At 58.9% G+C, this 25,113-nt stretch overlaps 1 protein-coding gene across 1 annotated transcript in view; it reads right to left on the bottom strand.

Annotated features, from left to right (window-relative positions):
- RNF213 (ring finger protein 213) overlaps window positions 1-25,113 on the bottom strand; it is a 77,709-nt gene that overhangs the window by 34,656 nt on the left and 17,940 nt on the right. Inside the window, exons 11-29 of the mRNA XM_090257599.1 lie at window positions 24,647-24,903; window positions 23,260-23,454; window positions 21,516-21,738; window positions 21,039-21,094; window positions 20,301-20,454; window positions 17,524-17,691; window positions 14,751-14,840; window positions 13,995-14,117; window positions 12,541-12,721; window positions 10,429-10,602; window positions 9,675-9,824; window positions 6,574-7,163; window positions 5,717-5,882; window positions 4,402-4,619; window positions 3,376-3,516; window positions 3,128-3,292; window positions 1,397-2,552; window positions 590-783; window positions 220-375 (exon numbers count right to left, since the gene is read on the bottom strand). Coding sequence (XP_090113725.1) covers window positions 220-375; window positions 590-783; window positions 1,397-2,552; window positions 3,128-3,292; window positions 3,376-3,516; window positions 4,402-4,619; window positions 5,717-5,882; window positions 6,574-7,163; window positions 9,675-9,824; window positions 10,429-10,602; window positions 12,541-12,721; window positions 13,995-14,117; window positions 14,751-14,840; window positions 17,524-17,691; window positions 20,301-20,454; window positions 21,039-21,094; window positions 21,516-21,738; window positions 23,260-23,454; window positions 24,647-24,903 — 4,557 coding nt within the window. The remainder of the gene's footprint in view (window positions 1-219; window positions 376-589; window positions 784-1,396; window positions 2,553-3,127; window positions 3,293-3,375; window positions 3,517-4,401; window positions 4,620-5,716; window positions 5,883-6,573; window positions 7,164-9,674; window positions 9,825-10,428; window positions 10,603-12,540; window positions 12,722-13,994; window positions 14,118-14,750; window positions 14,841-17,523; window positions 17,692-20,300; window positions 20,455-21,038; window positions 21,095-21,515; window positions 21,739-23,259; window positions 23,455-24,646; window positions 24,904-25,113) is intronic.

Below are 25,113 nucleotides of genomic sequence, written 5' to 3'. Positions count from 1 at the left end.
TTGACTTCAGGCACAGAGCATCACCATGAGTCAAAACAAATTTAAGATGTTGCTAATTGATGAAATTAGCATTTACATAAATAAGTTTAAAGACTGATTTTTCTTTGCTAAGCCTGTCCTCAGCTGCTTCGCTAAGGCAGACACGGTGGGGGGAGGGGGTGACCAACGGGCATGAGGGGCCCCACCCACCGTGACAAGACAGGGCCCTGGGCTGCGCACCCGTTTTGAAGGCCTCTTAGGCAGAGCCGAATGCCCCTCCAGGATTTCAATGACGTACAGATGGCACGGGTTGCGAAGCCACATTTTCCCGTTGCTATCCATTAGGTACTGCAGAACGAGGAGTTTGAACAGGAGCACCAAGACGCCAGCCCGCACCTAAAGGCAGAATCACCACGCCACGGGTGTCAGTATTCACATGAAGGGCCAGTTCCCCCAACCCTGGGGACCTTCTTATTCAGTCTCGTCGTATCAAAGAAGGGCATATCAATACACAATTAAGAAATTCTCAGTGCTGGGGAGGAGGCAGGCAGGACGTCGGAGCCGCGTCTTTCCCGCCACAGCCCCCCTGGCTGGAGCCCCGGCCACTCACAGAGGAGGTCACGTCGAAGTGGAAAATCATGGGTCTGGTCTGGTACTGGGCGCCCAGGAAAGGCAGCAGGGAGCCCAGGACCTGGTGCTCGTCCACCTGAGGATCGATCAGTCGGATAATTTTCAGAGGCACGTTTTTCCTGCTAAACTGCCCCTGCAGAGTTTCGTGCAGCCTCTTCACGTAGAGAGACTTTCCTGTAACGTTGAAACATGGGAATTAGTGCCCGGGCTGTGAACCACGTGTGAGAGTCCACAAGGAATCAGCACAAGTCCCATCTCTTCGTGCAAAATTCAGAACCAGTGCAACATAGCACGGGGTCAGGGAACCGTCACATTTCCTCACTGTCACCCGCTCACGGTGCACGTGGCTCCCCTGGGAGTGTGCGGGGGACGGGCGGGGAGAGGAGGCAGGGGCGTGAGGGCGAGAGTCACTAGGGCGGAAATGGTGATGGACACCAGGCGTCTGTTCCTTCTCCAGACAGAGACAATCCCCCTGCCTGCTCTCATGAACCACATCAACCTCCAAGTGGCCAATGGAGTTTAAAAAAACAGGCAACTTCAGAAAAGGTGGGCTGGTGAGGGAAGGTGGGTTGGCTCCCAGGAATCACCTGAACTGGGACCAGGTGAGAGTGCCGTTCCATTCTGGGCTCTGATTTGCAACTTCAGATAGGCCACGCCTCCCTGACTCAGTTTCCCAGTTGTGGGAAAGCTCCCTTCATCTGAGCAACCTCCCACCCCGAGAGACAGGGAACAGCCCTCGGGGGTCCCCAGACACGGGGGGCCCACCCACCCCAGCAGCTGTCATTACCAACACCCGCTCTCTCCGAGGCCACGATCCCAACACACATCCGGTCCCTGAACACAGCGGCGGCTGACGGGGTCCGCTCTGGGACTTGGTAATGCTGTGCCAGGTAGGCCTGGACGGCCTCAAGGGGCACCTGTGGGGTGACGGGGACTCGGTGCTGGCTGAAGGCTGAGGGCAGGTAGCAGTCCTCTCGCTCTGAGTCACAGACCAGGACGAGCTGGTAGTCCTCGCGGTGAGGTCGCACACATAGGTTCAGGAGGAGCGCCTCCACCCGGCAGGCCACCTCGTAGCCCAGCCGGTCTGCGTACAGCAGGCTGTACACGCGGCGTCCCGGGGCATCGGGGCTCAGGCAGCGGCGTAGGAGCAGGGCCACCTCCTCGAACGTGGTCCCCGGGGTGCACAGCAGCACCTCGTCGTAGGTGGGCAGTGGCTGCTCCGGGCTGCGCATGTAGATGGCCAGGGCAGCCAGCAGCACCTCCGAGGGGCTGCAGATGATGAGGTTGGGCTGGCCGGCCTGCAGGCCTCGCGGGAGCTCCCGCGTGATGGGGGGCCTGCCCTTCGCCGCCAGGTGAGCCAGGCAGCGGCCCAGGCCCTCGAGGTCCAGGCAGTGAGGCAGGAGGGCACGCGTGCCCTGCAAGGACTGTTGCATCACGACCTTGAGCTTGTCTGCCAAGCTGCATGCGGCCCTGAGCCGGCGCAGCAGCTCCTTGGTCACAGCGCGCTGCTGGAGTCTGGTGGCCGTGCCATTGGGCCCCTGGCAGGCCTCCGAGACGTCCTGAGGGCTGCAGTTGGGCTTGAGGAAGGAGAGCATGGTGAGGGCGGCGTCGCTGGGCGGCTGCCCCAGGAGCTGTGTGCTCAGGTAGACCAGCTGCTCGGCTGTGTAGTAGTTGAGGTAGAAGTGCTCTGCGCGCATCTGAGCCACGAACGCCTCCCACTGGCCCAAAAAGTGCTCCATCTGCCGGCAGACGGCCTCCAGCAGCGGGGCCAGCGGCCCGCGGCCCGACAGTGTGTGCGGCAGCCCCGGGCCGAATTCCACCTGCACGGAGCCGTCCGCCTGGGAGCAGCAGCACACCTCGGCCCTCCAGTCCCGGAACAGCAAGTTCCCGGCGGAGTGAAGGTCGATGAAGGACCGCACGAGCCGCTGCACGCCGTGGAACACCTGTGGCCAAGGGAAGCAGGAGGCAGGTGTCACAGAGCAGGTCACGGAGAGAAGACGGACAGACAGACCTCGGGTCTGCAGGACTGGAGCTCCAGAAGGGGCCTGCCACCCTCCGTTATGTAATCTCTGCCTTAGGAGAGCCAGAGATTGTAAAGATTCAGGACATCATGTGAGCACTACAAACGAACTTCTAAAGAAAAGCCTCGTAACCAAGTGGAGAGACCGTCCCAACGTGTTTCTCAACACGGCTGTTTTCGGTGTCGATGAAGGCTGGCCGCCTACCTTCATCCCTAAGTCGTTTTGGGTTCTTGCAGATTTGCAGAGCAAGGGGGGCAGTTTAAGTGTCCTTCTAAGACCTGCACCCGGGGTCCTCTCCTCTCAGGGACACCGCACTGTTCAGAGGTTAAGAAGGAAGCCCTACCCAGGGCCCGTCACACCGGAGACGACCCTTTGGGTCATGAGTTGGAATGACCCGCGTTCTGCAGATCCATGAGCTTCAGCACGGAGCAACTCCTAGCAGCAGAACCCACACACAGTCCCTCCTCGCCACCCCCGCCGGCCCGACCACGGCTCACCTCCGAGAAGACCTCCACTTCGGCGCTGTTCTGGTCCTTCCTGCCGGACATGAGCATCAGCTTGTTCAGAAGCTCCTTCAGCTCCTCCAAGGAGTAGTCTCGTTCCTCCTTGATGTCCCCGTGGCTCTCAAAGAGGAGCAAACGGAGGACTGTGTCTGGGGAAACCTGTGGAACGGAACACGTTCCGGGGGTGTTTCTGCAAGGAGAACCCCCCGCGGCGTGCAGCCTGCTGGGTGCAGGCACCTCACCTGCTGGCCGTGGGCGGGCGCCTGGATCACATAGACGCCTCTGCTGTTGATGGCGGTGGCCAGAGACAATGATGACAGCTCCACAGACCCATGACTCTCCTTCACCGTTCTCAGCCACTCCAAGTTCCTGGCAGAGTCGTGCTGTTGGGACAGGAGAGTGGCCAAGGTTCACATCCCGCCCTCTCCCTGCGGCCCTCGAGGGCAATCGCCGCCTCCCGCCTGCAGGCTGGGCGCAGTGCCCCCGGCACAGGAGGCTTCCTTGCCCCCCGTTCATGACCCTCGTGCTTTGGGCCACATCTCTCAGGACACCTGTGGCATGCTGTTACTGTCTCCCTATGTCCCCACCTGGACTTACGGATGCCTGGACAGGGTGGACAGAGGCAACGTACTGCCGGCCCCCAGCTGGAGAGCGGAAGGCTGGACACAAAGGACTATGGGCTTTTTGTTCCCAATGTCCCTGTGGGGCCCTAAGTCCAACCAGAAGAATTAAGGAGAAACTACAGCAAAAGCCTGTTTGGACGTGAACTTGGAGCAGAGAAAGGGAAAGCCACTCTCTGCTCACTACTGCACCCCGAGGGGATCCAGCCGTCCCAGGGTGGTGTCTGCTCACGAGGGACGTCGTCCGGGGGGTCCACTCGGACCCAGGGGAGACGGCTCACAGAAACGGAAGTGTTGATTTTTTCTGATAAAAAATTAATTTATCCCAATCGTGGGAAATGTGGAAAATACCGAGGTATACAGACGTCATGGTTACCACCATCGGGGAAACCCTTCAGTTTCCTGACAGCCTCTTGGTCACGCGCTTTGCACAGTGGCTTCGGTCTGCCTCCCACGCAATTTTGTGTCCCACTTCATAGCACGCACAGAGAGGAGGCTCTTCCACAGGGGAAGGAAAGCTCTTTGGAAGCAGCGTCGGCAGGAACGCCTGCCCCGTGGTGCGCAATGGCGGGCGCGCTCACACCACCAGTCCCGCCGAGCAACGCGGTCCCAAACCCTGTCTGCTCTGGAGCCGGAAAGGAGACTGACCAGTTTATGGGGCAGGTGCCGGTCGTTTTCCAGAGCCTTCCACAGCTCCTTCAGGTGGTCCATGAACTCGTGGAAATCTGCGTCCGCGTCCAGCTTGTGCAGCAGGCACGTATAGCCCTGCACGGCGTCGTGGAAGCAGGCCACGCGGTCCACGTCGATGTCGTTCTCCCCCGCGGAGATGGAGGCCAGGTCCACGAACACCTTCAGCTCATGGAGGTCTGGGGGCGGGAAGAGACCGGGGAGCACAGGGCTGCTCGTGACGTCACGAGACTCGGGCCAGGGCCGTGTCCACAGGAAGCTACCGGTGGGTGCGCAGCGGTGTTTTAGGGGTTTTATCTGCACTCCGCTTTCGGTAAGAAGCCGGCACCTCTCCTTTTGCCTCTTACTTGATCCCACTAACCAACACCTGCCCTTGCTGACAGCGGGGTCCAGGCTCCTGGCTCCGCTGGATCTACGTGGGGTCGCCACCTGACGTTCGCCAGCACAGGCTGCACGGGTGCACGCCGGGACCGCAGAACCGGCTCGCACCGGTCCTGTCCCGGGGCCAACACTTCCCTACTCACAGGTGTGACCCTTCACGGCTGCCCCACAGAACCACGACGAGGGCCCTTTTAGTTCAAAGGGTCCACCATCCAGGAAGACCCGAGGCTGGAAGTCCCCAGAACCCCACCTGAGCCCTAGACGGGGAGACAGACTAGAGCCCCGCCTCCCGTCTCTTTGCCAGCAAGTTTGCAATGAGAACTCGTCCTTTTCCCCAACCAGGGCCACAGTGTCGGCCCCTGTGCGTGCCGGGCAGTGAGCCGCCACCAGCGACAACACTATACTGACGGCTCCTGTGGAAGACGAGGAGTGATCTCTGGGCTACTCACTAACCAACGGAGGTGCGTCCACGTGGACCACAGCCCACAGTGGCAGGCGCAGGGGCTGGCAGGCCCTCCCCCACCCCTCCCCACCTCTGCCTCCGCCTCCTCTCGCCAGTAAGTTTCACCGAAGGCACCGCGACTACAGAGCTGAAAACGAGGCTGCCACGGTGCCGGCTGGAGAGGAACACGCAAAACCAACAAGGACGTTGTCATCACATCACTGCGTGGCCAAGAGCTCACCCTGGCCTCCCGTGAAAACCAACCAGCGGGAAAAGCCCCAGCGAGCAAGATTTTACAGAAAGCAGCCCAGGCTGTCCCCAGCAAGGAGCGCGTTTCTGCGCCGAAGCACAAGCGATGCTGTCCCGATGTACCACCTGCCACCACGCCCACGGCCCACGGCCCACGGCATGCAGCCCATCAGCGGAGGACCCACAGCCCCGGCACGGCCGTACCTCCGAGGGCCTCGCGGACCCAGCCGACGAACTCCTTCCCCTGGGCCAGCTCCTGCAGGCAGTGCAGCCGGGACTCGTCAACGTCCTGCAGCAGCCTGCTGGCGGCCACGACCCGCGTGTCCATCTGGCCCAGCGACCCATGACGCAGGTTCTCAACATGGTTCGTCTGTAAGCAAGATAAGGCTCCGCTGTGGGCTGGACCTGCTCGCCCGGGACCCCACAGTCCACAGAGGCATGCGAGGCTCTCCTGCCAGAACGGGACGCTACGCGCCGTGCGGCTGCCCCCCTCGGTTACCAGCAACCCTGCCTCCTCTGTAGACATGCTGCTAAGTGGCTTGCCTGAGAGCCCGCCCCCCATGTATTCTTTTCCTGATCTGTAGTTGAGAGATGAGGCCCACCACCGGGGACCGCTCGGGAACCTGCCGCTGGAGCGCAAGCTCGCATGTGTGATTCCAGATCTTGTGCAGAGTTTAACCGTCATCAGACCTGCGTTTGCTCTTATCCAGGTCACAGTGCACCTTACAGATGCTCGTCCTAAAAGAACAGACTTCTAACATGCACAGAAAGGACTTCTCACATGTCATTCCTGGCTGGCGTGGAGGGAGAGGCCACAAAGCATCCAACGCCCCTTTCCTGTGTTCCTGACCCTCGTGCCAACAAGCAGTCACACTATGCGCAGACAGAGGTGAAAAGCAAGCCCCTGGCCCAATCAGCATCGAGTAAAACGCAAACGTGAAACTCCTGCAGGAAGCGACAAACCATCTGCTCCAGCTGTAAAAGCCAGGCAGCCCCTGGCTTCCCGGGGAGTCTGAGCGAAGACCCTGCCCCCACCCCACAATCCCTGGTGAATAACTCACAAGTGTCAACACAACGCGAAGGACGTTGAAGTCACCGGTGAGGCCCAAATTCTCCTTGACCTGCCAGATGACCCGTGCCGCCTCGGCGGCCCGCTGCAGTTGGTGGTACTCCCTAATCTGCCCGACGCGCTCCGGGACCCAGCACTTTGCGTCCCTGGGGTCCAGAGTGCACATGGTGTTGAGGTCGGAGGTGAGGACGCTGTACTGATTCACGAACACCTTGAAGATAGCGTCCACTTCCGCCAAGGTGACCTCTCCTGACTTCAGGTCCTCATACAGCTCACAGAACTTGCCAAAGCAAGGCACATACAGACATTCATATGCGTCTTCCACGCCCACCACCAGCGCTTCCTGCTCCTCCTGCAGCAGGCGCAGTGCCCCGGCGGCCTCTGTCCAGAAGGTCGTGAAGATGTGACTGTCCTTGAGCGAGTCTAGCTTTTGGGCCATTTCTCGGATGTGGGGGCTCAGGCAGTAATGTGTCACCATCTTCAGGTCCGAGGAGGTGGGTGACGAGCTCACCGTCACGGCTTCATTTAAGCTCTTACTGCTGAGGTCTTCCGAGTGTCTCTCCGCAGTCTCTCCGAAGTCCACTTTGAAGCCATAAGAGAAAGACACAAGTGAGGCCTGCGGCCCCGCACGGCTCCAGCCCAGCTCCAAGCACGCGGTCTCCCCTGCTCCCGCGGGGAATCGGACAGCGTGCTTGCTGGTGTTCTTCTCCGTAAGAATCCAGATGCTCCCCCCCCCGACCTTGTCCATCAACTTTCACAAGGAAGACACATCCCTGCTCCCAGCCCCTCCCCACATCCCGCTGTGATGCCAGAGGGAGTTTCTTAAAAAGTCATAAAAGGCCCTGGCGGGTGTGGCTCAGTGGACTGAGCACCAGCCTGCGAACCAAATGGTCACCGGTTCGATTCCCAGTCAGGGCACAGGCTTGGGCTGCAGGCCAGGTCCCCAGTTGGGGGCGCGCAAGAGGCAACCGATCAATGTTTCTCTCCCTCTCTTTCTCCCTCCCTCCCCCTCTAAAAATAAACAAAATAAAAATCTCCTAAGAGTAAGTCATAAATGGACAGGGCGGAGAAGAGCAGAGAAGGAGGTCAGAGCGATGGGCCCGAGGCTGGAGACCTGGAGCGGGGAAGCCGGGGGGCAGCAGGGGCCAGCTGCAGGGGTGGCGGCGACACCACAGGAGGGGCTCGTCACCCACACCCTCCTCCACGGCAGCGGAGCTGACCTGCCAGTGGGGACAGCACAGCGGGATTCCAAACCAGAGGCCGCAGGTGCGTGGAGAGCAAGAGGATTTCTGGACGTGTGAGCCACTGGATTTCCAGAGTAAGAAACAAGGGGACAGAGACGCACGCGGCAGAAGGTGGGAGGCAGGAGCGGGGAGGGACGTGGGGCCAGATCCCAGTCTGAGAGCCCGCGGCCGGCCCCTCCCTCCTGACCCCCAGGCGCCGCCCGAGAGGCAGGACCTCCCTCAAGACACAGGCCATTCAAGGCCAAGTACCCCTCTGAGTTTTCAGTCAGCTTGTGAGGCGGCCACTCAATATAAAAGAAAAAACAAGAATTTCCAGACAGAGGGGGAGAGTCTTTAAGGCGAGAAGTAGGTACAAAAACCAACAGATAAAAGCGACTAAGAGGAAACATGAAAAAAAGGAGAAACCTCTGAACCGGGAAGACGCTGTGGTAACGTGACCACTCAGGGGCTCATCCAGCAACAAACGGTTCCTGCGAATTCAAGGCTCGCGGGGGCTGAAATGAAAGCCCTGGAGGGTCCGAAGTTCAAGCGGAGCACACGGCTCAGGAAGCAGAAGGAAACCGGAGACGGGACCAGCAGAGAAGTCACCGAATTAACGACCGTTCCAGGAGGTCCAACCTCCAACTAATGGCAGCCCGGCAAGAGAGAAAATAACCACAGAAACAATTCAAGAGCATTTTCCGGACCTCAAGGGCTTGGACTTCAAGGTCAGAAAGACCCACTTAATTATGCCCAAGACAATGGATAGAAAATGGACCCAAATTTCAGAACACTGGGGACAAAAAGATCTCAAGAGCTTCTGAAGAAAGCACCCCACATGGAGGATCAGCAACGGGAACTACGTCTGACTTCTCAATGGTGACGCTGCAGAGAGAACGGACCCACGTGTCCAAAATCCCGACGGGAAAGGACATCCAGTCTGTCATTCGGAGCGAGACAAGCTATCAGCCCAGTGTGCCAGGGGCCATTCTCAGACTCACAGGACAGGGACGTGAGGCTCCTCTGCCCCCATTCTTGGGGACATCATGGGGGATAACGTCCAACTAAAACCCAGGAGCGAGAGAGGCAGTCACAGGACCCAGGACCCAGACCCACGCAAGGGGTGAGACCCAGGATGTTCCCAGGATGGGGGAGACCCTGAAAGATCAAGCTGAAGGAGTTGCGAGGAAATTCTAACAGTGAAGGGGTCTGGGATGGGGTTAAACATATAAAACTGAAAACAAAGCACAGAACAAGAATGTTCATTCTAGAAAAAACCAAGGTCACGCAGGAAGGTCATATAGTCGCGGCCTCTTGCACAGCTCGGCCACCTACGCCGGCATGGTCACTCAAGGCCGAAGGGCGGCTGGCCGATAACGGAAATCAAGTGGAGGGAGTCGGAAAGGTCCTGTGTGGGGGGCAGAGACAGGAGAATGAAGAGAACTAAGCCCTAAGCTTCCATCTGGAGAATCAAGGAGCAAACCTGAGCATGCTATTTATTTTAGTTATTTTTAAAGATTTTATTTACTTATTTTTAGAGAGAGGGGAAGGGAAGGAGAAAGAGAGGGAGAGAAACATCGATGTGTGGTTGCTTCTCGTGCGCTCCCAACTGGTGACCTGACCTGTGCCCTGACTGGGAATCGAACACCCGACCCTTTGGTTCGCAGGCCGGTGCTCCGTCCACTGAGCCACGCCAGCCTGGGCAAGCGTATTATTCAGGGGCCTGGGGCAAACACGAGAGCGAGCTTTGTAGAGAATTAACCCTTCACAAGAAGCCCCCTCCAAGGCCAGGACTGCCAGGGCGAGACGCTTTTACCCAGTTTTCCTCTGACCCCTCCATTCTGTTCACTAAAATTGCCATGAAGCTCACCTCTGACCAGGTGCCTCACCCCCGCACACAGCTTCAGGAGACTGTCAACGTATCTCCTCTCTTCCTGCAGGAAGAGCAGCTCTTCCCACCTGCAGTCCAGCACTTGCTTCATATCCTGGTGCTTCTCCTGCGGCAGAAGACTCTCCTTCTCTGGAAGAAACAGTGGCCCCGTGGAACACACACCCCTTTCCCACGGCGGGCCCACCCTGCAGGCTCTGGGCTGCGGTCAGCACTACGGGCCCAGGCCCGCGAGCACTGGCGTGGGCACGACTCTGCCACTTCCCCGCTCTCTTTTCTGGGGGCTAGAAAGCACGTGACACCAAATGTAACACACGATTCTGCACGAGATCTGTTTGTTGCGTGTAGCGCTGCTGAGCCGGCGGGTCAGCCTGAGGGGCGTCTGGACGCCCGAAGCAACCGTCCACCACGGCTGACTTCCCAGCCTTATCCTGGCAGCTATGTGGCGAAATGCTCGTGTTTACGGGAAATACACCTGTAAGTATCCGGGACTGAGGGGCCATCGGTTTGGCAACTTGTTCTCAAATGCCTGAGAGCTTTAAAAAAAAGTTCTTTTTGATACATTTTCAATTTTTTATAATTTGGTGATTGTTTTAAAAAATTATAAACTCATCGATCTTTTTTTAAAAAACCATTCCATCAATTTAGTGGCAAGAAGCAGCCCTCCAGGTGGAGATGATAACGCCGCCGCCCACCGCCCACCGCCCACCGCAGCGCCCGCTCAGCGTGCGCTTACTCAGGTTCCAGATGTCGAGAAACTGGCTCTGGTGGCTCCTGATCAGCTCCAGCTGTCCCACCAACACCCTCCTGCTCAGGAGGTCACCAGCCACTTTCGTGAATACGGAGGCAGCAGTAGCCATCAGCTTCTTGCCTTCCTCGGTGATGTGTTCTAGCAGTTTCCTGTTGGATCCTGCCCAGGTACAGAACAGAGTGAAAACCAGTGGGCCCCCGCTTCCTTCCCGCCTCCCCTCTGCCAAGCTGGGGACACCTGGGACCTCCTCACTGTGCTGCCCTGGCCCAGACGGTGCAGGCGGGGGCCAGGCCGGGGCTCCAGGCAGGGCCTCCTGACCAGGCTTCCCCTCCCTTGGGAGCTGCAGGCCTCACTCACACTCATTCTTCAAGCGAGTCCCTAAGGAAGAAGCCGATTCCTCCAATGGCCGCAATCGGCCAGAGAACTGCGTTTCTTGGGTTTTTAAGCCCTGCGCCCCCGCCAGTATTCTTCAACAACACGTAGCCTCCTCTCAACCCCACCGGCCCATCTCGAGAATCCCCGCGGCAGAATAACCCAGACCATGGCGCTGTCACACCCAGTGAGGGACCCAGACAGGTTCCCAGGGCACCTGCATGGCCTACGGGAGCAGACACGCCAGCCCATCCTACTCTGCACATCATGGCAATCTTGCAAAATTCTGAATGTGAATTTCAGGATCAATTTAGATAGCAGGATTTTAAAGTATACGTTTTATAACTACTAGGAGATTTCTCTCCAAGTGCTTATCTGGGTCGTACAGTATTAGGAGAGGACCAAATTTATCTGTGCCACTAAAAAAAAAATCAATACAGTAGCTCTATTCATAATTGCAAAACTTTGGAAGCAGCCAAGACGTCCTTCAGTCGGGGATGGACAGACCTGGCCCATCCAGACAGCAGAATATTAGTCAGTGATTGAAATAAAAAAAAAAGCATGAGCTATCAAAACTTAAATGCATCTTGCTCAGCGAGAGGGGCCAGTCTGAAAAACCTACCTACTGTAGTGATTCCAAATATCAAAGAAAACTGCGGGGGGCGGGTGGGGTGGGTGCAGGACGGACGGGCAGAGCCCCGGGCATCTCAGGGCAGGGCACTCGCTCTGGGCCGCGGTGCCACAGCAGCGCACGTCTGCACACATCTGTCCAACCACAGACACACAGCGCCAGGGGCGACCCTGGGTGAACTCCGACCCTAGACGCTAACGAGGGCTCCACGTGGGTTCACGGGTCAGAAGCAGGCACCCCCCAAAGCAAGACGACGACGGGAAACCCTGCGTGCTGAGGCGGGGCGGGGCTCGGTGTGGGCCCCTGGGCTTTACGGCCAACTTCTCTACAAACCTGCAACTGCTTAAAGCACGCGGTGTGTTACTCTAAAAACACACACTCTTTTCCCGTGAGCAGCTTTCACTGTACACAGAAGCCCCCTCAAGAGCCCTGACACAGAAGCGGCTTGTTTTCGTTTGTTTGTTTGTTTGTTTGGCTGTTCCAGTAATTTGATTAAACTGAGGCTCCGAATCTACTATGTGCGATTTTCAGATCCAAATCCACTGCTTTTCCACTAAACCTGAGTCTAACCAGTGACCTGCAACCTGAACGTAACGTTCTAGGGCCGCAGGTATGCCCCCTCCTTTATCACAAAACACCTGGGGCACGGAGGGGGGCGGGGCCAGGGTGGGGGGCAGAATCAGACCCCCTCAGTTTTTTGTCCCTGCTGTGAACACGAGCCGGCTCCTGTCCTTGGACCTCAGAACGACAGAGGGCAGTTTCCGAGCTGGGCATACTCGGGTCTGCATCACAGCTCTGAACACTCAGGATCTTGGAGACCCTGGGTAATTCACCTGAGTTTCCTCATCTGAAAAACGGGGACCTGCAGGGGGACTTTCTGAACAGCTTCCAGGACACTGCAGCTGCACACCAGGGACGCGAGGGACAGCGGCCTTCGGCATTAGTTCTCATTCACATACAAGACACCCGGCCCTCGCCGGTCCCTCCATCCAAGCTCCTTCCTGGCCAAGCCTCGGCCCATCCAAGCATCAGGTCGCGGGTCTGCCCCCACTGGAGGTCAGGAGGGCACCACGTGGGCACCCCCGTCCACGCACCGTACAACTGGAAGAGAAGCTTGATGTCAGGCCCCGTGAGTAGGTGCTTCAAAACCTCAGGCAGGTCATCCACGGCGACCCCGTGCCTCCTTGGCCAGGACTTGGTGATCACGGCAGACACGAGGGTGCCGAACCGCCGCAGGTTGCGGTGAGGGAGCCCCTCGAGGACACTGGTCTGCGACTGTGGAAGAGGGAGGAGGAGGAGGAGGGGATTTAGGAGGGTTATTTTTATTTTTATTTTTTTATTTGTTTGTTTTTAAATAACCGATGTAAGTCACCCAAGAGCGTTTCAGCAACCTTTTGTGACTAGTTTTACAACGCTTCAAAAACAGCACAACACTTAACCTTGCCGAGGGCATTTTGTGGCTGGGAGCGAGGACCAGAGATGTGGGGACGCGTCCCTTGCTCTGGGTCACCGCCAGGTCCTACAATGCCTCCTGGACTCTCAGGTCCCCAAGCACAGTGTGAGGGAGTCAGCGGTGACCCCCTCCAAGGCCGTGACGAAGAGCGCCTGCCTGAGCCCCCTTTCTGCACCCCCGACCATGGACAAAAGTTCTCCTCCTTTAGGTTCAAAGATTTCACAAACTGTTTCAGTGATCAGTAAAAACAATGAAAGAAACAGAGGTAGCTAACAATAGATACTTTCCGATATTTAAAAGGATAAAAGAAAGGCTCATCCAGCCACGTATAAAAAGGATTAAACTCTGTGACCAAGCAGGATTTACCCCAGGGGTGAAAGGTTGGTTTAACACAAGAACTCAGTTACTGTCACCCATCAAATTGACAGAAAAAAATCACATGACCATCTCAGTAGACGCAGAAAGTGCGTTTGACAGAACCCTACAGCCCCCGTGACAGAGACGCTCGGCACGCTGGGCGGGGGACGGCCCGCAGAGGAGGGCACCTATGCAAAGCCCTCGGCCCACTTCACCGTCAACGGAGAGAGACAAGACGGGGATGTGCCCCCCTTCTCTGTTGTGCTGGAGACTCTAGAGAACACGCACACAGGCAGAGTGCAGACCTCACACGTGCGCACGCACACGCACACCAAAACCAGGAGGCTGCTCCTAAGAGGCAGCGTGGGGCGGAGTCTCTTCCGACGTGGCAGGAAAAACCCTGCGTGAATGGATCAGATCAGATTTTTTTTTCTTCCAGAAGCGTCTCGTCAGCCTTGGCATCGTTTCCTGTGCTCGTGCCGAGCAGCGGCAGCAGATGACACACACCAGGAGCCGTGACGTCACAGGGACCTCTATGAGCAGCCTATGACGCCGCGGGATTCGCGGTCACGTGTGGGTAGTCCTGACGGGCCTCCCCTAAGCGCTGGGAGGGGATGCCCGTGCCCATTCTGGGGGTCGGAGCATGACCTTAGAATGTGGAGGCGCTCACTCGCCCTCCTGCCGACCCCAGAAGGCAGCTGCAACCTCGAATGTGCCCCGGCGGGCGCACGTGCTCACCTGGCTGGCCAAGGTGACGGCCTCAATGACGCAGTTCTCAAAGCACTTGGACACACTGTCCTCTGCGTCAGCGTCCTCCCAGTCCATGTTGCAGAAGGCCAAGATCTGCGATTGGGGCCTCTCCTGCGGGGCCGCAAGGGGAGCGGTTAGGGCGCCGGGCGCAGCACCCGACGCAATGGGACAGACACACCCCCGACTCTTGCCTTTCCGCTATTTTACCCGGTCCCCGTTGTTTGAGGCGTCTTCCTGCCCCCCACTAAGCGCATCCTGGCTGCCCCCTGAAGGGGAGAGCCGCAGGGCCGCGACCCAGCAGAAGCAGCGAAGCTGGGAGAACGAACGTGGTGCTGCCTTGCCCGCGTCTCCCTGCATTCCCACTGACCAGCCACATGCGAAGCTCCCACGTCTCGTGAAAACGTCACCCCCGATGTCCCCAGGGTCACAGGCCTGGACTGAAGCACAGAGCAGCCTGTGCCTTCCCCACTCGTCACCGGTGACAGGCGCCTGCCCTGTCACCACCAGGCCACATGGAGGCCCCGTGCGGGCCAGAGGCTCCCCCGGTGGCAGCGCCCTGTCCCCTCCTTCCTCTCACGCGCTGGCTGGCTGCACCCGCCGCTGGCACGCGGTCCCTTTCACTCGCCCAGCGCACAGGGCGGCCGCCCACCCAGCAAGAGCCCCTCACCCCTGCCGCTTGTTCCCGACCGTCTGCTTCTCTCACCCGCTGCCGCCCCGGAGAAGGACACCCCCGGCCCCGGGTACCTGGGTGAGCCTGCCCTCCATGTCGCGCAGCAGGGACTCCTTCCAGCCGTGCTCCGCAGCGAAGCCGATTTCCACCAGCCGCCTCCAGACCTGCAAAAGCCACATGTGAGGGACAGCCGCGTGGGAAGGAAATGCCACAGCGAGAAAGGCAGCCGTGGAAATGCAGCGGAGCCAGGGCACCTGCCGTGGCCCCCAGAAGCACAGGCCCGGCTGGGCAGGTCAACACTCCGGCCCTTCACTGGGTCACTGCTTTTTACTTGGAAAGAGTTCCCCTCCAGTGTTTCATTTTGGAAAAACGTCCAACTTGTAAGCAGGACACGAAGCCCCTGCACCTCCACCGACTCCCGGCTGTCAACCGTGAGCTCGGCTTCCTCTCCCCGCCGCCCGTCCCTCTCCAAGGGTCTTCCCTGCTGAGCCACCCCCAGAGGTTGAGCCACCGATGCCATGTCCCTCGACCCCTACGCAATCAGGCAGGTGTCCCTGCCATGCGGCCCACCTGCCCCAAAGCACAGTGAGCACCACCCCAGGACGGCGTGCGTGGGCATGATGCCGCCCTCTAGGGGGGGTCCCTGTCCCCATCCCTGCCACTGTTCACTCTGTCCTGCCTCTTTGGGTCCAGGACCCGACCTGGGGACACACACTGCATTTAGTGACCATGACTTGTCCTCAATAACACTCTCCCTGGCCTTCTTTATTCCTTCGACCCTGCTGACAGTTTGAGAATTTCAGGCCAACTGTTCCGGAACCTGTTTCTCAATCAGACTTGGCTCCAAATTCCCCCGCAATTTGATTCAGACTAAATGCTTTCTCGGACGGTTGAGCCACACTGAAAAGATGCCTCCCGTGGGCTAGGCAGGGTCAAAGTCAGCCCCTCCCCGTGATGCTTGTGCGACCTCAGAGCCTGACGCCGGGACACCTGGGGGTCAGGTGCGCCCCTGGCGAACGAGTCCTTGGCCAGATTTCCATTTCTCCTAACTAACGTGCTCTTCTCTGCTTTGTAACCAAGTGCGATCTGTAACCTACGTCTCTGCGGCTGTCCTGCAACCACCACCGTGCGCTGCGTGATCCCTGCCCGTTCCACCCGGCACCCCACACCCTCCCCTCCGGCGGCGGGCAGTCCGTTCTCAGTCTCGGAGTCCGTTTTTATTTTGTTTGTTTTGTTCATTAGATTCCACTTGTAAGTGAGATCACATGCTGCTTGTCTTTCGCTGCTGACTGATCTCACTCAGCGTAACGCCCTCCAAGTCCATCCATGTTGTCAAAAAACATGAGATTTCCTTCTTTCTTACAGCCAAGGAGAATTCCATTGTGTGAATGTCCAGAGTTGTTTTATCCGCTCATCTACTGATGGGCACTCGGGCTGCTTCCAGATCCCAGCGATTGTAAAACGGCTGCAGGGAACCGAATCATACGTTCACTGACACCTGAGCTCCTTCCAATCCCGGGTTCTCGTGTCTCCCCTCGTCCACACCCCCTCCCCACGGTGAGGGGAACCCCCACTTCTGGCAGCCCCAAGCCCGCCATTAATTGCCAGGCCTTGTGCACTCACGGCTGCCAACTAAACTTCCAGCAGATTCCAGGCTGATGTGCGTCTGCTCTGCTCTACCGGCGAGTGTCAGAGTCTGGGCTCGCTTCACCAAAGGTCACAAGCTGAAGTGGGAACTCTCTTCCCAGTGCACGTATTCGAGTCTGTTCCAGGTCGGAGCCCTGCACCGGCAGATGCTGTCTGTCCTGGTGGGGAGCAGGCACTGGCCTGCAGGCCTGGTTCTGTCCGGACGCCAGGACGCGCCTGGAGATCTGTGGTGAGCTGCGTATTCAGGTTACAGCGTCCCCAGTGGACACAGGAAGGAGAGACCTCGGGGTGGTCTGTAAAGCGAGGGACAACCCGGTGCCTGCCGTGGCTGCATGGCTGCGCCACGGGTCTCACTGCAGCCACACAGCTCGCGCCCTCCGCGGTCGCGCTGGCGGCCGGCGGGAGGATGGCACAACCCTGAGTGATCGCGGCCTGCGTCTGCCGGCTCTGCCAGGGGCGCGTCCTGCGCGGCCCTCAGCCTCTGGTTCTCCAGGGAACGAGGGAAACAGGCCTCGCTCTATAGAAGCGAGAAGTGTCGGTGACTCCGCAGGCCCGAACCCAGTCCACAAAGCCAGCGGGACCCTGCCCACAGGGACAAGACTGACAGAAAGCTGCCACCAAGGGTCAAGATCATTATGTGGGCTGCGCGGTCCCCCGAACCCTGGAAGCTCAAGAGGTCTAACCTAGGTAACGTCTCGGATACAGGAGGAAACCGGAGCCGCTTAAAACCCAACGGAGCACAGAAGCTTCGCCAGCAGGTACCCTGTCCAGCCACCGCCTGGGACTCAGGTCCCGCCAGCTCACGCACGAGGCGCGACGGCCGGCCCCGGCCCTCCGCGCCCCTCCTCAGCACGCGCGTGGGGCTGGTTGCTCTCTCTCTCTCCCGCTCACATGCCACTCTGCCTGCTGCCCCTTCAGGCAGTTCCTGTCGTCTGTGTCCAGCGTCATAAACTCCATTCACAGCCTCGGGACTGAATCGGACCCTAGATGCCGCCAGCACCCGGAGCACCTTCCTGACGGGTCTGCCTGACCACCGGGCCCCCAGCAGGCAGCGTGAGCAGCACCCAGGCCCGGGCCCGTGGCGCCTGCTGCCCAGCAGAGCTCCCGGCGTGTGGGCCGCGGCCGCGGATGCAGCCACGGCGTTGCATCGCTGTGCGGACACGTTCCGCGTGCCACAGGCTCCCCGTGCCGCTGGCGCACCTGCATCTCCTGCTTGTATGTGAACATGACAGAGAAGGCAGATGGGTTCTGGAACATTCTCCCCGTGAAGATTTCCCGAAGCCACGCTCTCGTAGTGGTGAGGGTGCTCTGGACGGCCTTCTTCACTGAGTTCTTCGCAGTTTCCCTTCCCTGCCCCGTTGCTGAGTCCTGTCACCAAAGGGGAGAGAGAGAGAGACGTGAGCATCCAGCGCAGGGCCCCCCACTGCGGGGCCGACACCTTTCCTGCCTCCCCAGCGCTCACCGCAGACCCTTGGCAAGTAGCTACCTTTCAGTTACACAGATTCGTTTCCACGCCGGCCTTGCCTGCAGCCCATGTTTTTACAGCACTTTCTTTTCCCCAGAACTTCTGGGTTCACTGCAAGTGGGTGGCGTGGGAACAGGCTGAGAGCACGGGTGGCCGGCATTCGTGCTGACAGTGACCGACCAGGGAGGCCGGGCTGCCCGAACGACGTGCCTGTGGGCTCCGACTGAGGACAAGCTGCATGCGGTCTCCAGCCGGGGACGGGAAACGGAGGGGACATGCCCCAGTGCACAGAGCTTCCGGCGGCTCAGAGACTCCCAGCTGGTGGGACTCGGACCTGCCCCTCAGGGCCACACACAGCCCATCTGTGACCAGAGGTGAACCCAAGCCCCCCCCACCATGGCACCTGACTCGGGGAGGCTTCCGCCTACTCCCCGAAGTCCCCGGTCCCGGGAACCCGGGCCTGCAGTGACTCCCCCTCCCTCTGCTCCCCCACGAAGCACGTGCTGCTTGTGCCCACAGACGCCCCTCCTGACGTCCTGGGAGGGGCCCTCGTGGTGCTGCATTGTGCTCTCTCTCTTCTACAAAGACCCCCACGCTGTGTGAGCGCCAGGACCCACAACTGGGTAGGCTGACGCCACGCCCTCCCTGCAAAGACAATTGCCGGGGGCCACCTAGTGCCCTGTGTCCCGGGCCGGGGTGCTGCACCGTGACCGGTCCCGGTCAGTCTCAGCTGACTGACTGCAAGCATGGGGACAATAGTCCGCAGACGGACAGACGAACATGGCAGAGAACCACGGAGGTGGCAAGCCGGAAAGGTAAGAGGTGTTTCTGAAGGTACCCAGCCTGGGCAGGGGTGGGGGGGCTCTGCCCTGACAGGGGACAGCCCAGGCCAGGTGGGAGGGCTGGAGTGAGCACAGGTGTGACGGAAGCACAGCACACAGGCAACAGCTCTCAGCTGGACACTGGGCATGCTGGGCCTTGCTTCAAGTCCTCAAAGAGCACAGCAGTTTCTGGAACAATCCAGAAGCTTCAGCAGGCAGGCATGCCCTCCATGCTGGGACCTTGCCTAGAGCTGGGCTTTCCCTCCAGTCACCCTTGGCCCCCCGCAGGCCCTCCAGAAGGGCAGGGGGCCCATACCCCTCATTCTGCACAGGCTCCTGTCTCTCCACGGGAACAAAGCCCACTCCCAGGCCCTGCCCTGGGCTCCCAGGGCACCATATTGACACCCAGCCTCCCACAATCCCCCTGCACCTCTCAAGTGCCCACGGACGGCCCCTCGATGAGTCCCTGCTGCCATGACGCGGACAGGCAAGAAAGGGGCAGCGCTGAGCCTGAAAACCTACATGGGAAGCTGCACCTTCCCTCCCTGTTCTCCTCCGTCTAGACCTTCGATCCAGTAACCCTCCATATCGGCACCACCCAAAACCTTTCACGAGACCCACTGTGACTCTGGCTGGGTCTCAGTTTTACCAAGTGTTTTGTTTCTAGAGCCCAGATGGAGTGTTTGGACCCCATTACGGAGGATGCTCATCTGAGATCCCAGCCAACGTCTGAGACAGTTATTCCTGCCAGACGCTGCGTCCCCAGCCCCACCCTGTAACTGGCCGATTTCTTGCACACGGCCTGTCTGAAGCTGTCACCTGCCTGAGACTGTTTCAGTTTGCACCTGCCTCAGAAAAAAGCCATCATCTTACCCATCACATCATTTAAAAACACGTCTCTGGCATTTTAAAGGAAAAAAACCCCTAAAAGACAAAGAAGTAAAAGCACGCAAAATTACCTCACAGCACTCAGACCCAGGTTCTGACGTGGGACCCGGGTAAGGAGCAAAGGCTGTGAACAGGGGCGTCTCACTCCACCTCCGCACCGCGGCTCGTGGCTCAAGAGTCTGACGGCCCCCCGACAATGAAAAGACGCAAACCACAGGCAGGGGTCACGCCAGGAGGAGCCTCAGAGACGTAACGTGCGTGAATGAAGTCAGGCGCAAAAAGCAGAACGCTCCAGGACAAGCCGGCTGACCCACCGTGGCAGGAAGCAGAGGCACGGTCGCGGTTGGGAGCAGTGGGGAGGGGCAGAGCGCAGGGTCACTGCGTGCGAAGGCACCGAGGTGTGCCCGTGGCGTGTGCGGCCTTTGCTACTGTGTTTACGTTCAAGTGACACGAAAAGGCACAAGTGGGAAAGGCCACCCATGGAAGTGCAGAAGGGTGTTACCTGCCACCCTGGCCACCTGCTCTGCTCTGTAATTGCTCAGCTCCCTGATATTCTGCACTTTGACGCCCCACTACCTGCAGTGGAAGACCAGAGGGGACAGGGCACACGCAGGGCCCCCACAAGATCCTCGATGCACAGGACAGAGCCAGCATGGACCAGGCACCCACAGTCTCGATGTCAGAGCCGGCCACCCGTGTCGCCCCCGCCATGCCAGAACCAGCCGACCTCCTTTTAGAACTGAGGCTGCTTGGGATTCCGTGCCTGTCTCGGGCGCGACGTGACAGAGGTGCGTTCTGCTTACCACTAGAGGCTTCAGCGTGATAACGGAGCGGACAATCTCGGCAGCCAAGGCGGGCATCTCATGGTGCGCGTGGTCTTTGATGAGTCTGCAGACAGTCTCGTGGAGCGTCAGGCACACGGTCAGGTAGGACTGGATCGAGGGCCCCTTGGGAATGCTGCCCCGCGAGGAGGAAGAGACACCAGTGAAGCGGTCTGCAGGAGCCGAGAGGACAGCCCCGTTCTCGGGGCGCCTCCCCTTCAACACACCGCCGGGCACGGCATGGACATCAGCCCATATGGGACGACATCAGTACATGTCAGTCCATCGTGAACTTGTGACCGAGGTGAAAAAAAAAAAACACGACAGTCCTTCAGGCTGCCTCCCTGGTTTGAACTTCTTAACGAAAACAAGTTAAACGATCCCAAGGGTACCCTTCCTTGAAAAACGCAGGCGTGTATTACATTACTGAGGACTGGGTGACACGTGAATCTGAAAACAGTTCTGGAAGGTACCGAGAGAGGGAGGGAGGGAGGCAGGAATGCTGGGGGCCATGCGCTGCACACAGTAGGGCGGCACTCCCGGAGGGGTCGGTGGGTGCGCACGGAGAAGCAGACCCGAGGGAAACAAACCGAAACCTCCGCAGTGCAGTGACTGCTGCCCCTCAAAACCAGGGGCATGACATCGCCAGCAAACACGGGACACCGCCACCCAGGAAGGGACAACTGTACGCCAGAGATACCACTCTGCTTTGCTACTCACTTGTCCTGAAACATGTCCAGGAGGTGCAGCAGCATTCTGAAAGTGTTCTCAAAATCCTGGGGTGGCGAAGAGAAGGAAAACGGGGGTGGCGTGAGCCTAGCACCCAGCCTTCGCTAAGGCAGACCCGAGAGCCCAGCAGGAAGCCAAGCAATTTGCTCTCTTCCTTCTGCAAACAAGCCTTAGGTGCTCAAGTACCAATCTGATATCTTCCAGAAATAAAACTCAGGGTTGAAGATTATACTGTTGTTCCCACCCCAGAACCAGGCCAGCTCCCAGGTGACCGCCCCCTGCCTCCGCAGCAATCCGAAAGGAAGGGCTAGAGAGTTCTGCTGACCCAGAAGCAGGGACCCCGCCCAGCCCTCTGGGTCTCAGTGCCCCACCCGGCCAGGTTTCCAGAAAAGAACTGCAGGCTCCCACTTCACTTCTTGGGGCGCTGTAACTAAGCAAGAGCCCAAGCGCTTTCTGCAGGCGACAGACCTCCAGGTCTCTGTTGCAGATTTCCTTCAGTCCCTGAAGCCGGTAGAGGGTCCCTAGCAGACAGTCCAGGACGCCGGCCGGAAAGCGACTCAGATGGTCGGAGAATTCTTGCAGGTAGGAAACCAGGCTGCTCAGAGGCAGCACACTGAACCAGGACCGGAACAGGTGCGCGTCCACGTCCAGCAGGTGTTTCTTCCTCCCCATCAGCGTCAGTAACTGTTTCCTGGGTGAGGAAAAGGGCGGTGGCCTCTGTCACAGACTCAGTGACGTCTAACTGTGCTAGAGGCGAGGCAGAAAGCTCAGATTTTTAAAACAATTGAAATGCGAAGTATCGTGACTCAAAGGACAAGTAAACAGTGACGTAAGAATTCACCAACATGGATGGACCTGGAGGACACTGTGCCGAGACACAGCCGGACACAGAAGGACAATCCTGTGTGACCCTCCTCCGTGGAGGACCTGCTGTGGTCACACCCACAGGGACAGAGAGCAGAGGGCGCACCAGAGGCCGGGGGAGGGGTCGGGAGGGAGTGTTTCATGGGGACAGAGGTCATTGGGGACGAGGACAAAGTTCTGGAGAGGACAGTGGTGACAGCCATGTGGCAATGTGACTGTGCTGAATGCCACTGAGCCCTGCACTAAGATGGCTACACTGGTAAATGGTAGGCTCTGCACATTTTACCACAATAAAAAGATCTTCCAGGACTCAGCATTTCTCCAGCTCTATTCAGATATAACTGACAGATAACACTGTCGCTTTGAGGGTCATGCGTCGATCGGACACACGTGTGTATGGCCCCTGGCTGCTCCTCCGCCCCGTCTCCGGCATGTGGTGGCAGCATCGGAGACCTGCTCCCTGAGCAGCTTCCCAACCTAGAGCGCTGGCAACTCCAGTCGCCAGGCTGCGCCTCAGTGCCCAGGACCCGCCTGAGAGCTGGCCGCTTGTGTCCCCTGACCCACGCCGCCTCCAACCCCAGCCCCGAGCCCCTGGCAGCCAGATGCTACCCTGTCCCTAGGAGTGTGACTTTTGTTCCACAGAGAAGTGCGGTCAGAGAGGGTCCGTCTCTCTGAGGCCTCTCCCTCAGCAGGACGCCGTCCCGGGGTGTCCTCGGGGTAGCGAGTGGAAGGCCCGCCTTCTTTCTTGAGGCTGAATAACCATTCATTGTACATACACGTCCTTTGATTCCCTCCGCCCGTGAGCACTGAGGCTGTTTTCCTCTCTTGGCTACAGTGAATACCTTTACAATACATATAACTACACACATAATCGTGACTGGGCTTCCATTTCAAAAGGTTCCTTCCCAGAGCAGTGAAGCAGCAGTAACTTGTTTTAGCTGTTTTACCCCCTCAAACCCGTAGGCTAGATGCCAGCGGATCCGGGGAGCGGGGTGTCCCAGGGACGGTCGCTGACAATGGGCCCCGCACACAAGGGACGAGCTTGGAAATGAGCGCTGGTCTTCACCTTTTTGTACTTAATTCGCATTTATGTTTTCTTTGTTTTTCTTTGAATTTGTGCACTTATCCTGGACTTACCACTTCCTCTGTGGCTTATCCTTTCTGGGTCTTCTCTAAAAGGCCAGCACTTCACTACCTGGAGATTTTCAGTGGGCCTTATTTGTATTTTTCTTTATACCTCGTATGTTTAACGTTTTTCAGAGAAGCCATTTTACGAGAAGCGACGCGCTCCTCACGTCCCGCGGAAGCCCAGAGACTTCCGTATAGGGGCGGAGGAGCCACAACTTACTCATCTGCTCTCTTTTCCCGAAACTCCAAGAAGGGGATTCCCTCGAGGGCCGCCCACGTGTCCTCAGGCTGAATCTTGGGGTCCACGCGAGGCGCTCGCTCCGCACAGCGGTGGAGCACAGGCAGGATGCCCACCCAGAGGTCAACACTTTGGTCTATGCTCATATGGCACAGGCTCATCAGGTACCCTTGCCACCTGGAAAAGGACCAGAGACCCCGTTGTGCGTGGGGGGCAGCCTGCACGCTCCGACGTCCATCCAGGGCGGGGCCCGCTCCCCGCACACGCCGACAGGAGCCCCCTGGACGGCTGAGCCCTGAGGCCCAGACCAGGGAGAAACAGGGCCGCGTGGGATAGGGCGCCCTCAGCATCACCCCAGCACCGGGCACTGCCTGGGCCCTCGCGGAAGCCCGCACAGCCAAGCCCTGAGGGCGTCATTTCCAGTGTCCTTGACCACAGACGGACCGAGGCTCAGGCAGCCCAGCAGGCACGCGAACCCAGGCGGCCTGGCAGCAGTGAATGTAAGCCTTTCCCTAGCAAACATCGATGCCATCATATTCGGAACCCTGTGCAGACACCGTGTGTTCCCAACCGTCCTGCCTCTTGGCGAAAACAGACGGCGTCCAGCTGGGGCTGTCATCTCAGAAACCCCAGGGGCAGACGTCCCAAGTAGACCCACTGCTCGGGGCAGGCCACCAGAGACCGTCCCCAAGTTCAATTCAGACAGCCGCGAACACACTGCAGGAAGATGCTGGGGTCACCAGGGGCGCTGAGGAGGCGCCCACCCCATAAAACACGCGCGCCTCCAGGTTAGCCATGACCTTCACACCTCAGACGCTCCCGGGCCAGCAGAGCCCTGAACTGAACACGCGGTGGCAGAGGCCGCGGGGCGGGCACCCACGATGTTTGTGCAAATGTCCAGGGGCACGATGGGACACACGTGAAACCAGTACACACGCCAGGAAAAAGGCTGGAGCAGCCGTTTTCAACCGGAGCTTCACACGGATTTTTCAAATACGCAGCCCCTGACTCTTGGGTCAGGGCACTGCCCTCTTTCCCTTTAAGACTTTTAAATCTAGAAAATGACAACCCCACCACAGCAACAGCCGCCCGGTGTGCATGGATCGAAATTACACCGATCTCGGGGGGCAGACTGGCACAAAGCGTATTTTCGGGGCGCTGCGGAATTTTAGCCATTAGCTTACGTGCGCCGTGGGGTGGAAAAGGCTGGACCTCGCTGGGCGGCAGGAGCGCGTGTGGGCGCGGCAGCAGGGAGTGGGGACGCGTTTCCTGCCCGCGTCTCTGCACCCACCCTGTGACCAGTGCTGCCGCTCCCCGCCGGCGCCGGCTGCGGAATCTATTCTCTCTCGCGCTCTCACGCACACACTACCTCCGAGACGTTTCAAAGATGTGCCGCAGGTCGGCGTGAAATTCCTCAGGGGGGCGGGCATCCCAGCAGAGGAGGTCGCAGAGCAAGGACAGGTCGTGCGCGGCCGCGGGAAGCTCCAGTTCTCGGACCAAGCGCAGGACGACGAGGCCCATCCTCAGCCTGCTCCGCACCGGGAAGTCTGCGGGCAAGGGGCTCCCACTTCTGTCCAGTAACGGCGCCGTTTTGTTTTTCAACAGCTCCCACAGGTCTTCCTTCACCTGCCGCAGGAGAAAAGGGAGACACGGAACCGGGGCCCCATCACTGCCCTGAGTTCCACATCACCAGGGCAGAGGTCCACTTCCCCGACGGGCAGGGACAGCTCCGGGAAGGGGGTCACCCCACTGCCCTGCCCCCTCCCTAAACCGCGAGCACCACCCCCTAGGCCTAGCTGCCCTGTACATTTGGGAACCACCCAAAGACCTTGGCCT

This window comes from Furipterus horrens, unplaced genomic scaffold (assembly GCF_987537825.1).
Source record: "Furipterus horrens unplaced genomic scaffold, mFurHor1.1.pri manual_scaffold_11, whole genome shotgun sequence".
Lineage (NCBI taxonomy): Eukaryota > Metazoa > Chordata > Mammalia > Chiroptera > Furipteridae > Furipterus > Furipterus horrens.
This window is presented reverse-complemented; position numbering and strand designations above follow the sequence as displayed.